The 19,051-nt window shown below is 39.7% G+C and overlaps 1 protein-coding gene across 4 annotated transcripts in view; it reads left to right on the top strand.

The window, feature by feature from the left end:
- The window catches only part of LOC126106314 (1-phosphatidylinositol 4,5-bisphosphate phosphodiesterase), a 409,255-nt gene extending 398,703 nt beyond the window's left edge, over positions 1-10,552 (top strand). For all 4 annotated transcript variants that reach the window (XM_049912540.1, XM_049912541.1, XM_049912542.1 and 1 more), the window contains one exon: positions 9,043-10,552. In XM_049912540.1, coding sequence (XP_049768497.1) covers positions 9,043-9,111 — 69 coding nt within the window. In that variant the 3' untranslated portion in view covers positions 9,112-10,552. The remainder of the gene's footprint in view (positions 1-9,042) is intronic.
- Positions 10,553-19,051: the final 8,499 nt, after the last annotated feature.

The following is a 19,051-nucleotide window of genomic DNA, read 5'->3' as shown; positions in this document are numbered from 1 at the left end:
CCCGAGGTATTGCAGCCCAGGGCCCCGAGGTATTGCAGCCCATTCTTCCTTCCTGTGCCCCTTCCCCCCCTGTTATTGCTGCTTACTGTCTGCCCCCTCCTTCCCGTTTCTCTGTGTTCTTACTTATGTCGACCTGGCTGTCCACCTGGTTTCCTGTATTCTTTGCGATTTTGTTCCGCTTGCAATTTCTGTCATCCTTCCTTTTTGGCATTTTTATTCCCCGTTTGTGGTTTGACCTCCACTTCCAAATTTTCTCTCTTTAGTGTGAATGTTGGTGCTATCACAGCACAGGCCTACATTGATGTTTTAAGCACCTTCTTGCTTCCCACTGCAATTCGGGGATGGCGATTTCATCTTTCAACATGATCGAGCACCTGTTCATAATGCATGGCCTGTGGCGAAATGGGTACATGACAATAACATCTCTGTAATGGACTGGCCTACTCAGAGTCCTGACGACCTGAATCATATAGAACTCCTTTGGGATGTTTTTGAATGTGGACTTTGTGCCAGGCCTCACCGACCGACATCGATACCTCTCCTCAGTGCAGCACTCCATGAAGAATGGGCTGCCATTTCCCAAGAAACCATCCAGCACCTGATTGAACGTATGCCTCCGAGAGTGGAAGCTGTCATCGAGGCTAAGGGTGGGTGAACACCATATTGAATTCCAGCATTTCCAGTGGAGGTCGCCACGAACTTGAAAGTCATTTTCAGCCAGGTGTCCAGATACTTTTGATCACATAGTGTATATAGGCCCCACGTCAATTGAGTTACTTCATGCCAATGTTACATTATGTTGGTGTTTTCTCCCCACTATGACAAGTAAGGTATCCTTCAGCTGACCTGTATAGATCAGCTGAAGAATAGGATCTATGACTTTCTACTGTGAAAAAAGTCATATATGTAACATTATGATATGGATATATGTGTATTATCTGTTTCCTCAGTACTACACTCTTTCGTTTCGCAACATTCGTCTATGTCTTTGCAGTGCATCATTTGTTGTAGATGGTGACATCATTTTTCAAAGCCGACAGGTTGTATCCTATTCTTCAGCATTCACAGACCTCCCATTTATTTCTGAAACCATTATTTTTAAGCACAGAGTTTCATATATAGTAATGTAACTTCTTTCAATTCATTGCTTTTGTGCTATGAAGTACTTCTTTCAGATAAAAGTATTGTGATGGTTGTCTTTGTAATAGAACTGTACAGCTCTCTTTTTTATAGGAGCTGCTTTCTGTTCTGCATTTCAATCACTCAGTTCTGTTCCATAACTTAGCAATGGGAAAATTGTCCTGTACCATTACTTTTGTAATTTTTCTGCTGGCTACTTTTACATAGATGGTGAAGCTGATAATGTGGACCACTGATTTTCCCATGTGCAAAATTTATACGGTTTTGCCACCTAAAATTTTCACATCGTTATTGCCTGAGTGTTTTGCAAACTTGATTGAATGTAGATGAAACTGTTTTACAGTTGTCAGATAAAAGAGGAGGCCAGTTGTGAGTTCTGATATGTTGTTAAGCATGTGAACTATCACTGAAATCAACTGTCTCAGAAATGACAACTTGAAATTCGTAGAAATGTTTCTAGGGTGAAACTTCATTTATTCCCGTGACATCCTCACAACGTTTAATCTGCTCAACTGACTGACATATTCAGATGTGACACACACACTACGGAGCTATAGCTGCAACCCCACGTTCATGTCAGTCTAACATGGAGAGGTCTCCAGTGGTGGGATCGACTTTTTGAAATCATCTATATGGTGATGTAGGTTAAGATCCCAGCTATCACACATTGCAGCCATTCACCCTGGTGGGCCCCCACTTGCAAGTAATCGATGAAAACAATTTGGAATTTTACGTGACACTCAATATTGTTAAATGAGAAGAATTTTGTAGATTGGTTGTGCAGTGCAATGGCTGGGGGAAGGCTTTCACATGCAAAAAATTGCGGGTTTGAATCTTGTCAGGACCCATAAATTATTTTATTTTTAAATCTTTATTGAAATGACTTTGACCATTTTTTCTATTCAGTTAATTGGTTTATGAATTTCTTCATTTGTTCTCATTTTTTTCTTTATATCATTCTTTTTCCACTCTAAATTTTTTTGAATGTGAATTTAATTATATTTCTGTATTTAAATATTTGAAAATGCCAATCTATTGATTAAAAAACAAAAGATCAAATAATCTGTTCATTATCCAGTAATCTCAAATATATTTTTCTCACAAGATGTGCATTTTTTTATAGCAACTGCCATACAAACATTTATAATGTAGCCTAAATTCCTATTACATTATCGAAAAAATAACACAAATGAAGATGTAAATGAAAGAAGAGATTATATGTAAAACAAAATTCAAGAAAAATGACTGAAAAAATAGAATGATAAAACAAAAGAAATTAAATCAAAACTAAAACATAAAATTAATTAAAATCATACGAACAGAATTTTCAAGTGGAAAAAGAATGATAGGAAGAAACATGAGAACAAATGAAGGAGATGACACAATGATTAAAATTGTGTGACAAAGGAATAGAAATAAAAAATTACATTTAAGCCAATTAGCTGAATAAAAATAATGATCAAAGTAATTTTGATAAACATTTCAAAATAAAAAAAAATGTAATTTTTTAAATTCTATTCCTTTGTCACATTTCAGTTATCTTAGAGTGCCCGATTAGAAACAAACCCACAACCTTCTGCATGTCAAGCCCGTACCCTATTCATTACACCGTGCAAGTAGTCAATCTGCTACCACCATTTTAATGCTACTGAGCGTCATGCAGAATTCTGAAATTTTGTTTTCATAAATAACTTGCAAATGAGGGCCTACCGTGGTGAATGGCTGCAGGGTGTGATACCTGGGATAATAACCTACATCCACACACAGATGGTTTCGAAAAGTTGATCCCTCTGCAGGGGCCCTCTTCCTTATTGGGTAACAGGAAGGCACGAATTTGCCAAATTTGGTGACTGGTAGCTGAACATTCCCAATTGGCAGAATGGAACCCACCGCACCACCTGTCAGAAGACAACCCGACAACTTCTGTGTGTGAGCAGAGGTATTTCTCCCTCTTGGGCTGCCCCAGTGCCTCTATCTGAAATGAAATACTAGAATGCGTGTCTCTGCTAGCACGGTGGCCGTGCTTGCCACTGTACTCGAATATTCGAGTTTCCACCAGTGTGTTAACTCTAGGATGACTGACAGTTTCCTCTGTGGTCAGTGTTACTTCATTATTTCCAGGGCTGCACCTCTGCTGTGCTAAGTTGCAAATCTGTCTCTGTTCACAAAATTGGTCAAGCTGCAAATTACAACCACTTCTTTAATAGTGTCGTCCTGGTATAGAGGCATTTGTGGGAGAATACTGGTACCTTTGAAGTTCGTGTTGTGCAGTTGTAGCTCAGCTGTGTGAACACTGAGGTGGCAGAATTTGTGGGATACCTCCTAATAGCATGTCAGATCTCCTTTTGCCTGGAGTTGTGTAGCATCTCAGTGTGGCACGGACACGAGAAGTCTTTGGAAGTCCCTTGCAGAAATATTGAGCCGTGCTGACCCTACAGCCATCAATAGTTGCAAAAGTGTTGCCAGTGTAGGATTTTGTGCAGGAATTCACCTCTAGATTACGTCCCATAAATGATAAATGGGATTCGTGTCGGGTGATCTGGGTGGCAAATCATTCACTTGAATTACCCAGAATGTTCTCTAAACTAATTGCGAATGGTCGTGGCCCTCTGACACGGTGTGTTCTCATTCGTGAAAATTCCGTTGTTGTTTGGGAATGTGACATCCGTGAATGGCTACAAGTGGTCCGAGTAGCCAAACATCCAGAGGACCCAGTACATTCCATGAAAACACAGCCAACTTGACAGCAAGTAGTGTGTCAGTGGTAGATCTAGGCATCGTGTATTGGACGGATGGGGAGCAGGAAGAACTCGACGTGTTGTACTGACCCCCTAACCGACAAATCTGAGGTGCTGGCTTTCACCAAAATGGAGCTGAGCCAGTGAGACTCACTTCACCTGTTTTGGGGAAATCTGTTTTGTCCGGTGTCGGGAGGAAGGAAATGCAAAAGGTAAAGGTCTGTTTGCTGGCAGTTCAAATGTACGGCGAATGATGGTAACTCTTAGGGAAATAGCAGCAAGAGACAAGAAAGGACATCAGGTGCATTCAATGTGTATGCCTGGGGAGGGGGGCTCATTCAACATGTTGAAGAGGCAATTCTGGCAGCCTTTGGGGGAACAGGGTGCAACCAACTGCAGATTATGGCACGTGTTGGACCAAATGATGCCTGTTGTCTGGGCTCTGAGGTCATTCTTGTGTCATTCCTGTGACTGGCAGAGAAGGTTGAGAAGACCAGCATTGCACGTGGAGTTTCAACAATGCTCACAATTTGCGGCATTGTCCCCAGAACTGATTGTGGCCCTTTGGCTCCGAGTTGAGTGGAAGGACTGAACCGGAGACTTTGAAGGTTCTGTGACAAGCTAGGCTGCAATTTCCTGGACTTGCGCCACAGGTTTGAGACCTGTACGGTAGCCCTAGGTGAGCTGCGTACTACGCATCAGAGACTGCTGCTCAGGTAGCTGATTGTGTGTGTGGGGGGTGCACACAGGTTTTTTATTTTTTTAATTTTTTTAAAAATTAGGTGACTCTCCATCCAAATCAGATAACAATAGCTGTAGGAAACACAGAAGTAACAGTGTAAGGTCGAAAGAAATGCCTCCCACAAGTTAGAGTAGAAAAATTGTAATGGTACTCTGCTGAAGCATTTGCAACAAAGTGCCAGAGTTGGAAGTGCTTGTGAAAAGCAGTGAAGCTCACATAATATTAGGTACAGAAATCTGGCTGAAACCTCAAATTGGTAGCAGTGAGATTTTTGGGGAAAGTTCAAGCATATATTGAAAGGATAGGCAAATGGGAAATGGAGGCGCTGTATTTGTCACAGTAGACAAGAAACTCTTGCCCACCATACTCATCACCTGATGCGACTGAAAACTTTAGAGAAAACTAAGATCACTTGTACATAAGTTCCCCAGTTACACTGTAATCATCAGTGGAGACTTTAATCACCCAATAATTAATTGAGAAAATTACGGTTTTGTTAGTGGTGGGCATGATAAGACAGCCTGTGAAACTTTACTTAATGCCTTCTCTGAAAACTACTGAGAACAGATAATTGGGAACACCACTCATAATGGAAATATATTGGATCTATTGGTAACAAATAGACCTGATGTCTAGTTTTGATGTGGACACATCAAAACTAGTATCCGTGACCATGATGCAGTTGTGACGTGCAATGATTACCAAAGTACAAGGGGCAACTAAAACATCTCTGTGAGGAATGTGAAACTTTCAGCACAGGTCAGGAGCATATGGAGGAACTCTGGCTCAAGTTTAAAAGAATAGTTGACCATGTGCTGGATAGATATGTACCCAGTAGAACAGTTCATAATGAGAGCGAATCTCCATGGTATACAGTCACTGTAACAAAACTTCTAAAGAAACAGATATTACTGAATAATAGTGTAGGCCTATAGATAGAGAGATGCTGAATAAAACATTTAGCTGCCAAGAGAGAGTTACGTGATGCCTTCAGTGACTACAATAGCAGAATATTGTCAAGTGGGCTTTCACAGAACCCAAAAAAATTCTGGTCACATGTAAAGGCTGTTAGTGGCTTCAAAGATACTGTCCAATCCCTAGCGAATGAGACGGGAACTGAAATTGAGGTTAGCAAAGCAAAAACTGAAATGCTGAACTCCATTTTCAAATTTTTCTTTACAAAAGAAACCAGGAGAACTGTCTCAGTTTAATTCCTGTACCACTGAAAAGATGAATGAAATAAGTATTAGTGTTGTAGAGAAACAGCTGAAATAGTTAAAACTGAACAAAGTTCTAGGGCCTGATGGAATCCTTTTCAGATTCGATACTGAATTATTGGCTGAATTAGCCGCTCTTCTAAATATAATCTATTGCAGATACCTTGAACAAAAAACCATGCCCAGTTCTTGGAAAAAGTGTAGGTCACAACTGCCTACAAGAAGGGTAGTAGAAGTGACCCACAAAACTACCGGTCAGTACCCTTTGTTGTAGAATCTTGTACACATTCTAACCGGAAATATATTGAGGTATCTCAAACAGAATGACCTCCTCAATGCCAACCAGTCTGGATTTTGCAAACATCAGTCATGTGAAAGCCATCTTGCAGTTTTCTCACATGACATGCTGAAAACTTTGAGTCGACTCACCCAGTTAGATGCAAAGTCTCTTGATTTCCAAAGAGCATTTCACTCAGTACTGCACCTATGCTTATTGTCAAAAATATGCTCATATAGGATATCAAGTGAAATTTGTGACTGAACGTAGGACTTTTGTTAGGGAGAACACAGCACGTTATCTCGGATGGTGAGCCATCGTCAGATGTTGAGGTAACTTTGAGTGTGCTCCAGGGAAGTGTGATGGGACCCTTGCTGTTCATGTTGCATATTAATGACCTTTAGACAACATTAATAGTGAAATCAGGCTTTTTGCAGATGATGCTGTCTATCTGAGGGAAGGTGCATAAATATTGATAAGATTTCAAGGTGTTGCAGAGACTGGCAACTAGCTCTAAATGTTCAGAAATGTAAAATTGTAAACTTAACAAAACAAAAAATGTAGTATCCTATGACTATAATATCTACGAGTCACTGTCGGAATCGGCCAACTGATACAAATGCTCGGTGTAACACTTTGTAGGGATTTGAAATGGAATGATCTCATAGGTTCAGTTGGGGGCAAAACAGGTGGTAGCCCTCAGTTTATTGGTGGAATACTAGGGAAGTGCAGACAGTCTACAAAGGAGATTGCTTACAAATCACTTGTGTGATCAATTCTACCATGGACCCATACCAGATAGGACTAATAGGGAATTTTGAATGTACACAGAGAAGAGTAGCACAAATGGTCAAGGTTTCTTTAATCCATGGGAGAGTGTCACAGTGGTACTGAAGGAGCTGAACTGGAAGACTCTTGAAGACAGATGTAAACTATCTCAAGAAAGTTTGTTAACAAAGTTTCAAGAACCATCTTTAAATCATTATTGTAGGAATATACTACAACCCCATACGTATCTCTCACATAGGGGTCATGAGGGTAAGATTAGAATAATTACTGCATGCACAGAGGCATTCACTCCATCATTCTTCCTGTGCTCCATAAAGGAATGTAACAGGAAGAAACCCTAATTACTGGTACAGTGGGACTTACTCTCTGTCATGCACTTCACAGTGGTTTGCAGAGTATAGGTGTAGATGTAGATGTAGATGGAGCCACCACCAGCCCATGCAGTGCATTGTTAACAACTCGGCTTCATAGCTTCGTGGAGTCTGTGCCACACTCTTCCAAACACTACTGTCAGTTCTTGTCAATTGAAATCAGGACTCATCAGACCAGGCATTGCTTTTCTAGTTGTCTAGAGTCCAACCGAAACAATAACAGGCCCAGCAATGTCGCACCGATAGCAAATGCACTCACGTCGGTTGACTGCTGCCGTAGCCAATTAACACAAAATGTCATCGCACTTTCCTTATGATTGATTTCTGTGGTTATTTAACATATTGTTGCTTCTCTGTTAGCACTCACAAGTCTATGCAAATGCACTGCTCTCAGTCATTAAGTGAAGGCTGTTGGCCACTGTGTTGTCCGTGGTGAGAGGTAGTGCACTCTCTTAACACTGTGCATCTTGGAATGTCAGATTCTCTAACAATTTCTGAAATGAAATGTCCCATACGTGATGCACTGTTTTCTATCTCGTGTAAGCGATACTAGTGCCACCTGTATATACTGTTACCCCATGATTTTTGTCACCTCACTGTGTGTTGCACTTCAAGATTTCAGTCAGTTGCACCAGTAAAATATTCTGGAGGATTTTGCGACGGTGTCCAACTGGGACCGTTTCTGTGGCGAGTCACTGACAGAGTACTTACCAGGGAACCTCCCCATCGAACCCCCCTCAGATTTAGTTATAAGTTGGCACAGTGGATAGGCCTCGAAAAACTGAACAAAGATCAATCAAGAAAACAGGAAGAAGTTGTGTGGAACTACAAAAAAAATAAGCAAAATATACAAACTGAGGAGTCTATGCGCAAGATAGGCAACATTAAGGATAATGTGAGTTCAGGAGGGCCGTGGTGCCGTGGTTAGCGTGAGCAGCTGCGGAATGAGAGGTCCTCGGTTCGAGTCCTCCCTTGAGTGAAAAGTTTACTTTCTTATTTTCACAAAGTTATGATCTGTCCGTTCGTTCATTGACGTCTCTGTTCACTGTAATAAGTTTAGTGTATGTGTTTTGCGACCGCACCCCAAAACCGTGCTATTGGTAAACGAAAGGACGTGCCTCTCCGATGGGAACCGAAAACATTTGATTGAAAGGTCATAGGTCAACCGATTCCTCCACAGGAAAACACGTTGATATATTCTATACGACACTGGTGACGGCATGTGCGTCACATGACAGGAATATGTTGTCGACCCACGTAACTTGTACACTTGGGGAATGGGTAAAAAGATTCTTCTACCTTGTCCGATTTAGGTTTTCTTGTGGATGTGATAATCACTCCCCAAAAAGTGATGAAAACATAAGAGTTTGTCACATAAACTGAAAATAAAAAGTTAAAATTTTCACTCGAGGGAAGACTTGGACCCACGAACTCTCATTCCGCACCTGCTCACGCTAACAACAGGACCACGGCGCTCCTTAGATCGTATTCTCCTTCATGTTGCCTATCTTGCGCATGAACTACTCAGTTTGTATATTTTGCTTATTTTTTTCATAGTTCCCCACAACTTCTTCCTGTTCTTTCGACTGATCTGTGTTCAGTTTTTCAAGGCCTATCCACTGTGCCAACTTATAACTAAATCTGAGGGGAGTGCGATGGGGAGGTTCCCTTGTTAGTGACATGAATTAGAATTAATTTAAGATTTATGTGTACTGATTATTCCTGCTCTTTCCATAACTGATGTTTTACTTTTTGAAATTTTTTTCAGCTCATCGAAATGTACAAAAACGAGGAGATCGAATACGAGCTTGCACCGAAGATGGAATTTTTTGCATAAGCCACTGTAAAATTTTGCAGCATATGTGCTGTGCCATACTTCTTGCCAATACGCCGACCCGGACAGGTGCGGAGGAGTCGACGTCGAATTATGTCGCCCCGTCCTCTCTCCGAACCTACATCCGTTTCCTGTAAAAGTCTGTCTTCCTGTGCCACTGTTGTAGCATTTATTCCCAAAGCAGGCATATTCTTGAGCCACAGAGTTTGCCCTGCTGCACACTAATTTTGCCAACTTGAGAGAGAATGTGGCTTTCCAAAGATTGTGTAACTGTTTTCTTGTAAAATAACTGGAGGTCTTGTCTTTTCCTCTCTCTCTCTCTCTCTCTCTCTCTCTATCTCTCTCTCTCTTAGGTAAGATATATTGATGTAGGTCATGCCTACATACAAGAGAAAACAAACCAAACCAAAGCAAGTGCCATAGAATGTAACAGACAGATACCGCAGGCTCGCATAGTTGAAGTATTTGTGCCTGCGGCAGTCAAAGTTTGAACGAGAGGAGTTGATGTTTCTGCTCGTGAATGGGCTCTTATATTTTAATATGAGGAAAGAATAAATAAAAATTATTGCCGGGACCAGTTCTTTGTGATACTCGCAGACATTGGCTTACTACCCACTGTGCAGTGTAGATGCAGTGGGTAGAATGGAGAAAACTGCAAAAAATAATTCTGTGCAGGATACTAACTGCAATTGTGAGTGTATTTGAAATAAGTTACTGTTTGATGAAGCATTTAGGATCTTTCGCTGCTGTGCATTTAATTCAAACAGCAAAAAACAGTCACTGAATGGAAAATTTCTCACAGGTTCATGTGGATTTTCAGGGAGGAAACACTTTCTTTTTGCCATTAAAAAAAATCAACAGTCAAAGTAAATGTACATTTCGAATTTGCAGACTCATTGGAACCCTAAAACTGTTATCAGTTAGGATATGATAAACAATGATCCATTAAAATGTGTTTCATCTCTGAATGATGAGATGAGAATTGGTAAGTCATTCTAAGGAACTGATTTGAGTTGACAAATTTTGAAGCAAAATCAAATGTGTGACTGAAAAGAAAACCAGAAATGACAATTACACTCACAGTCCCTTGAAGTATATTGCAGTTTGTGCGATGTAAGTGCTTTTTGAAACACCTGTGTTCACGTACAATTTTTTGTTGTGTTTTTGAATGTCCGTACACTGGATTTATGAGTCGAATGTGGTATGTTTGTTGTGTCATATCTATTCTAGTCAGTAATACACATAGGAAATGAAAATATATGTACAAGAATGGTGAAACTGTATGGTTTTCACCAGATTGCTCATATTGGTGAATGAAGCAACTCTTTATTTTTCCCATACATTTTTAAACACCCAGCTACATAATAAGAGCTGGATTGTTCACAAGTTATATTATGTTTCGTGTTGTTAAATATTCTGAAATAAATAGATTAGTGGTCAAAGAGTGGCTGTTTGAATGTTAAGTAAAAATAAAATATTTTACAAGTTGTTTCATAGGTGTAAAAACTGTATCTGTTCTATATAGATATGCCAAATGCTAATTTATTTTCATCATATTTATGTGATTAAAAGTATAATTTCCTTGAAAGCATTCCATTTACACATGATAATTTTAAAGATGTTAATTCCTTGAAAATAGTTTGTGGTGTCATCTTGCCATTTACATCTAAGACCATGCATTTCCATGGTGTATTAAGGAGATATCTGTATCACAGAAGAAAATTTCTCATACTTCCCCCCTCCCCTTCTCCACCTCCCTTTGATGACATAAAATCTATAAAATCTAGTCTCTGTGTTTGCCTTTTAATATTTATATGATCAGAATAAGTTAGTCTTATAAATTATTTCTACAGTAAATGTTGCACGCTTGGTTCTGATTGCTTTATTTCACTACAAGCAAAGTAACGATATGCTACTGTTATTTCAGTATTTGATACCTCGCTTCTAGTGGGATGATTTTGTTGGTGTTAGTGTCATCACTGATTTACTTAGATTGGACAGAAATTTGTTAAGCATGTTCATAATGTAATCACTTAATTGTTGTTAAGTTTGTAAAGATATAATATCTGTGTGCAAATCGAGTGACAGTTGGTAGAAATTTTATTTTCTCTGCATAAGTGTGAAACAAAATGTTAGAATGGAGTTAATAATGTTCTGTGGAAATGTTTCACTTTACCGCAAACTGGAACATTAGTGTACAGTAGCAAATAAAGTGACACTTGTCCTTCAGTTGCCCACATTGCTCAAAAGATAAACAGCAGCAGGTTATCTTTGTTATTGATTACTAGCAGAAAGTAAGATCAAATATACAAATTTGTTGATGATTGCAACTGATGTACTAGTGATGACACAGTAATCCACATGTAATCAAAATATCTCTTTATACTTGCCAGTAACTACTATGAATAAATAAAGGAATAGTCCAATATTATAAAATAATTTACTAAGTTTAATGGTTGAAAACTTGAATAGTGTTAAAAGAAAAGAAAAATAATGAAGAAGCAATATTACTGTATAGCTGATACCAGCCTGTGTCATACATACCTGCAGCCGTGTAGCCTTTGCACAATCTCAGTCCACTGTCTCCTGTACAGACATCTACGTGTACACAAATACTGGCTGAAAGTGGTGGCACCTGTCAGATTTTCCCCCCGAAGTGCTTCAGGGTCTCCGTGTGTGCCGTATTAGTCCTTTTTCATCTCCACTGTCTGTAAGGCAGCAGTATGCAGGGTGGCACTCTAGAATTTTTTTTAGCGCAATACTGCTTCTTGAAACGTTGTCATTAGGCTTTTGTACAGGATGTATACACCATGGGAGGGCTGGGAAATCTGGGAAAGATATGGGAATTTTTTCATAGGGGAAAAATCCAGGAATTTTTTAGAAATCTGGAAATTTTTCATTCTTTCATTTTTTAGTTACATTTTTATAATTTTGACATATAAGAACTGATACTGTAACAAAGAATTTTACTTTAGCCTGCTACAGCATTTGCAGCAATAAAACATAAACAACAGAATAACACCAAAATAAAATTTTAGTAGTGGATAAAAGGTGCTGTTTACAACTACAGAACACAGTGCACTTACAAGTGTGTACTGACAGCATAATGCATCAAAGGCTTTAGGATGAAGTCTGTGCAATACTTTGCAACAACAAACTGCTTTCAGTGAATGTGACGACATGACTGTTTACATTTTTAACAGGTCATGGGAAAATGTTGCTAATGGTGGCTTGAGAAATGTTACTTTCGAATCAAATTTGCTTTCGCCCAAGATGAATTATATTAAGTGTGAGAACGTGCAATGAATTTCTTGAATCATGAGTATTTGACTCACATTTGTAGCATAACACTTTGAGTACCAGCCATTTATGTCATTATTTAAAGTTTTACTGGCACATTTGTGTTTGATATATATTAAAGGATAACACACGCTAAAAAGGACCAGTATTAAGTGTGAAAGCTTAGCTTTTCTTGTAGCTGTACTGTATGTATATTAATTTAAACCATTAACTATTCCTATTTGTGTCTTCACACTAATTAACAGTCATGTTGCTATTGGCTGACTACATCACATGTCCTACACCCCGAATATCTGTTGGTGTTACAAGGTGGCAAATGATATGATGTGAGATACGATTGGTTGACTATAGAGTGTATTGCAATCTCCATTTCAGTGCTTTGGATGCTACCATTTTGTATTTGACTGAATATTTATAGTTCCATAATACAAAAAAATGTAGAGTCTACATGTTACCACGCATCAAAGATCTTTCCAAGAGGCGTTGTTTTTCGCTGGGTTTCATTTCCTAAAGTGCCGGGAAGCTCTTTGCTAGTGTATAAAACCTTTACCTTCCAAAGAACTGGTAAGTTCTACAGTTGCGTGGGAAAGTGTATTGTCACTTAACATGGAAAATTTGTCCCTTCATGTGGGGTATAGTGTACTTTCACCAAGGTTTTTTGACACTACTGAGAGACTCTCCTGCATGTCAGGCAGACTGGTGACAATTCGGGTCACCCTTCTCTGTATATGTTTAGTATCTCCCCTTAGTTGTATTTAGTATGAATCTAACACCCGTTAGCAGTATTCCGAGATGAGAGGCACAGATCTCCTTTGTAGACCAGCTGCATTCTCCCATTATCCTGCCAGTGTCCAGATGCCTCGCTCACAAATGAGCCTGTATGATTGTTGCATTTTGTATCCCTACATTTTGTTACATGCACGTATCTGTACGAGCTGACTGATTCCAGTTGTATCTTGTTGAAATTGTAGTCAAAGGATACTACATATTTTATTTTGTGAAGTGTGCAGTTTTACATTTCTGTACATGTACATTGAATACGCAAATTTTGCACCAATCTGAAATATTATTGAAATCTGACTGAATATTTGTGCAGCTTTTTCCAGGTAGCATTCCATTATAGATAACTGCAACATTTACAGAAATGTCTGAGGTAACTACCGCCCCCGGTAGCTGCATGGTCAGCGTGACAGACTGTCAATCCAAAGGGCCCGGGTTCAATTCCCGGCTGGGTTGGAGATTTTCTCCGCTCAGGGATTGGGTGTTGTGTTGTCCTAATCATCATCATTTCATCCCCATCGACGCGCAAGTCACCGAAGTGGCATCAAATCGAAAGACTTGCACCAGGTGAACGGTCTACCCGACGGGAGGCCCTCGTCACACGGCATCTACCCCCATGAATCATGGACCTTGCGTTGGTGGGGATACAGATGGCCCTACCGTAGGTGCAACCACAATGGAGGGGTATCTGTTGAGAGGCCAGGCAAACGTGTTGTTCCTGAAGAGGGGCAGCAGCCTTTTCAGTAGTTGCAACAGTCTGGATGATTGACTGATCCAGCCTTGCAACACTAACCAAAACGGCCTTGCTGTGCTGGTACTGTGAACGGCTGAAAGCAAGAGGAAACTACAGCCGTAATTTTTCCCGAGGGCATGCAGCTTTACTGTACGGTTAAATGATGATGGCGTCCTCTTGGGTAAAATATTCCGGAGGTAAAATAGTCCCCCATTTGGATCTCCAGGCGGGGACTACTCAAGAGGATGTCGTTAACAGGAGAAAGAAAACTGGCGTTCTACGGATTGGAGCGTGGAATGTCAGATCCCTTAATCGGGCAGGTAGGTTAGTAAATTTAAAAAGGGAAATGGATCGGTTAAAGTTCGATATAGTGGGTATTAGGGAAGTTCGGTGGCAGGAGGAACAAGACTTTCGGTCAGGTGAATACAGGGTTATAAATACAAAATCAAATAGGGGTAATGAATAAAAAAATAGGAGTGCAGGTAAGCTACTACCAACAGCATAGTGAACGCATTATTGTGCCCAAGATAGACATGGAGCTCATGCCTACTACAGTAGTACAAGTTTATATGCCAACTAGCTCTGCAGATGATGAAGAGATTGATGAAATGTATGATGAGATAAAAGAAATTATTCAGGTAGTGAATGGAGACGAAAATTTAATAGTCATGGGTGACTGGAATTCAAGAGTAGGAAAAGGGAGAGAAGGAAACATAGTGGGTGAATATGGATTGGGGGGAGAGAAATCAAAGAGGAAGCCATCTGGTAGAATTTTGCACAGAGCATAACTTAATCATAGCTAACGCTTGGTTCAAGAATCATAAAAGAAGGTTGTATACATGAAAAGAATCGTGGAGATACTAGATGGTATCAGATGGATTATATAATGGTAAGACAGCGATTTAAGAACCAGGTTTTAAATTGTAAGACATTTCCAGGGGCAGATGTAGACTCTGACCACAATCTATTGGTTATGAACTGTAGATTAAATCTGAAGAAACTTCAAAAAGGTGGGAATTTAAGGAGGTGGGACCTGGATAAACTGACTAAACCAGAGGTTGTTCAGAGTTTCAGGGACAGCATAAGGGAACAATTGACAGGAATGGGAGAAAGAAATACAGTAGAAGAAGAATGGGTAGCTCTGAGGGATGAAGTAGTGAAGGCAGCTGAGGATCGAGTAGATAAAAAGACAAGGGCTAGTAGAAATCCTTGGGTGACAGAAGAAATATTGAATTTAATTGATGAAAGGAGAAAATATAAAAACGCAGTAAATGAAGCAGGCAAAAAGGAATACAAACATCCCAAAAATGAGATCGACAGGAAGTGCAAAATGGCTAAGCAGGGATGGCTAGAGGACAAATGTAAGGATGTAGAGGCTTCTCTCACTAGGGGTAAGATAGATAATGCCTACAGGAAAGTTAAAGAAATCTTTGGAGAAAAGAGAGCCACTTGTATGAATATCAAGAGCTCAGATGGAAACCCAGTTCTAAGCAAAGAAGGGAAAGCAGAAAGGTGGAAGGAGTATATAGAGGGTCTATACAAGGGCGATGTACTCGAGGACAATATTATGGAAATGGAAGAGGATGTAGATGAAGATGAAATGGGAGATACGATACTGCGTGAAGAGTTTGACAGAGCACTGAAAGATCTAAGTCGAAACAAGGCCCTGGGAGTAGACAACATTCCATTAGAACTACTGACGGCCTTGGGAGAGCCAGTCCTCACAAAACTCTACCATCTGGTGAGCAAGATGTATGAAACAGGCGAAATACCCTTAGACATCAAGAAGAATATAATAATTCTAATCCCAAAGAAAGCAGGTGTTGACAGATGTGAGAATTACTGAACTATCAGTTTAATAAGTCACATCTGCAAAATACTAAAGCAAATTCTTTACAGACGAATGGAAAAACTGGTAGAAGCCGACCTCGGCGAAGATCAGTTTGGATTCCGCAGAAATGTTGGAACAAATGAGGCAATACTGACCTTACGACTTATCTTAGAAAATAGGTTAAGGAAAGGCAAACCTACATTTCTAGCATTTGTAGACTGAGAGAAAGCTTTTGACAATGTTGACTGGAATACTCTCTTTCAAATTCTGAAGGTGGCAGGGGTAAAATACAGGGAGCGAAAGGCTATTTACAATTTGTACAGAAACCAGATGGCAGTTATAAGAGTCGAGGGGCATGAAAGGGAAGCAGTGGTTGGGAAGGGAGTGAGACAAGATTGTAGCCTGTCCCCGATGTTGTTCAATCTGTATATTGAGCAAGCAGTGAAGGAAACAAAAGAAAAATTCGGAGTGGGTATTAAAGTCCATGGAGAAGAAATAAAAACTTTGAGGTTTGCTGATGACATTGTAATTCTGTCAGAGACAGCAAAGGACTTGGAAGAGCAGTTGAACGGAATGGACAGTGTCTTGAAATGAGGATATAAGATGAACATCAACAAAAGCAAAACGAGGATAATGGAATGTAGTCGAATTAAGTTGGGTGATGCTGAGGGAATTAGATTAGGAAATGAGACGCTTAAAGTAGTAAAGGAGTTTTGCTATTTGGGAAGCAAAATAACTGATGATGGTCGAAGCAGAGAGGATATAAAATGTAGACTGACAATGGCAAGGAAAGCGTTTCTGAAGAAGAGATATTTGTTAACATCGAGTATAGATTTAAGTGTCAGAAAGTCGTTTCTGAAAGTATTTGTATGGAGTGTAGCCATGTATGGAAGTGAAACATGGATGATAAATAGTTTGGACAAGAAGAGAATAGAAGCTTTCGAAATGTGGTGCTACAGAAGAATGCTGAAGATCAGATGGGTAGATCAAACAACTAATGAGGAAGTATTCAATAGAATTGGGGAGAAGAGGAGTTTGTGGCACAACTTGACAAGAAGAAGGGACCGGTTGGTAGGACATGTTCTGAGCCATCAAAGGATCACAAATTTAGCATTGGAGGGTAAAAATCGTAGAGGGAGACCAAGAGATGAATACACTAAGCAGATTCAGAAGGATGTAGGTTGCAGTAAGTACTGGGAGATGAAGCAGCTTGCACAGGATCGAGTAGCATGGAGAGCTGCATCAAACCAGTCTCAGGACTGAAGACAACAACACCAACAAAAACAACTATCAATATTACATGCTAAGTCATTAGTATACACACTTCTCTGAGGTGCATCTGAAGATTGCTCTACTTCTGTTGATGACATTCCATCCGAGATAATGGCTTGCGTCCTCCATATTGAGAAATTCTTGGTCTGGTGAAAATTTTGTCCAGTACGGTCATACATTAGTCGGTAAGTGTCAACTTACTACTGCATCGGAACCTTCTCAAGAGTCAAGATATACTGCACCTTTATGACTTTCTGGATGTCGTATGGGAAAGGAAAAATCGGAAACATGTGTAAAAGGGAAAGGTGACCACTTACTTACAGACAACTGGAGCCTTTTGCACAGAAAACACATAACAGTAAACATTGACCAATAGTTTGAGTTCTGCCTCTTTTTCTAGCAAGAGTACAAATAAAAGTGTGCAAGCGCGTGCAACCCCCCCCCCCCCCAGACCCTCTCCCCACCACACACTCACACTCTCTCTCTCTCTCTCTCTCTCTCTCTCTCTCTCTCTCTCTCACACACACACACACACACACACACACACACACACACACACACACACACAAAAGAAACACCCAGACATACACGCCCACAATAGAACTGAGACCCTCGCGCGTCGACCAATGCTGCCAAGTACTTCCCGAAACTTACTGAAGGCTTGTCAATTCCACAATGTGTGTAACTGCTGATGTATAATGTGCAAAAGGTTGGTCAACAGGCTGTGAAGCATGTGATCTTAATGTTTTGACTTTTCATTCTGTTATATCAATAACACTGATAAATCTACAGAAAATAAAAATTGCATTTTCTGTTTGATGCTTCACATTTTTGTACAAATTGTATTTAACTGTGACTGCTGGCATTTGGTGGAATTACTTTTTAAAAACAAAACAAAAAAATACTGTACTTTGTCAAAAAGATTACGATTCACTATTTGTTGTTAACATTTCCATTTGTTAATAAGTATAGAAGTCAAGTGAAACTAAAAAAACAATATCACTGCTAGTGAGAATCGAACTGAGGGCCTTATGTGCCTTATGTGTTAGAGATTCAGAATGTGGCAGCTGTGCTAAAATTTTTGTACTTACTATCACACAGAAACCTTAATTCTTCAAAGGATATTCTTTCTGAGCATTATTAAGAGGTTTGTCATACCTCTGTAGGGGATTAACGTCCAGGCTGTGGAAACTATGATGGACTTGTCCCATCTGAATCTTTCCATAAGCTGCACAGGGGAGATATTCCTCATACCCCACAGATGAGAGCTGACTCCAGAAGTGATACAAATTCAGGGTTGCCACAAGTTTCCCCAAGTGAGATTCCTTGATATTTCCCTGATTTCCAGACAAGTTTTAGCATTTTTCCCCGACAAATTTTGAGATCTCAAGGGTAAGTAAAGACGTAAGTTGACCAAAGAATGCAAGGACTTCTGTATTTCTCTCCTTAAGGAACAAAAATCTTCAGTACTAACATCAACATCTTTTATAATGAACTGTTTTTATATGGAGGAAGCATTAAGACCACTGTTGTAATTTTATTTCAATAGAACAAATCACATTTGGTGACAAAAATACACATTTCCTTGGAGTCAGAAGACAAATTTAAAATACCTTCACTGGTTTGAGAAAAAAGTAGACCTCATGAAAGAAGTGTATAAGATGGGGAAGAGTTGTGTAAACTAAAACTATAGGTGACCGCCAATAAAGTTTTGGTGCTACTATGTTCATCATTGTCAGTTATTAGTCACTGTGTTATGTCTATTGTTTTACAGATATTGTGTGTTTTTTCTTTCGAGAAATATATGAGTACATAGCATACAAATCGCCAGTGATTGCCAACATTTTCTTCTTCTTATTGTCCTTACTTTCTAACATACAAATTATTTACGTAGAGCTAAAGGTACTAGTATAAAAGAAATATCTATATAACGCCAAATTGTACACTGTATTTTCATTGAGATAGTCGCACTTTCTGAAATCCATTGCCTGTGGCCTCTGGCCTGCTGAGGAGCACCACAGGCCTGG

This window comes from Schistocerca cancellata, chromosome 10 (assembly GCF_023864275.1).
Source record: "Schistocerca cancellata isolate TAMUIC-IGC-003103 chromosome 10, iqSchCanc2.1, whole genome shotgun sequence".
Taxonomy (NCBI): domain Eukaryota; kingdom Metazoa; phylum Arthropoda; class Insecta; order Orthoptera; family Acrididae; genus Schistocerca; species Schistocerca cancellata.
The sequence above is the reverse complement of the archived record's forward strand: the minus strand, read 5'-3'. Positions and strand labels throughout refer to the sequence as shown.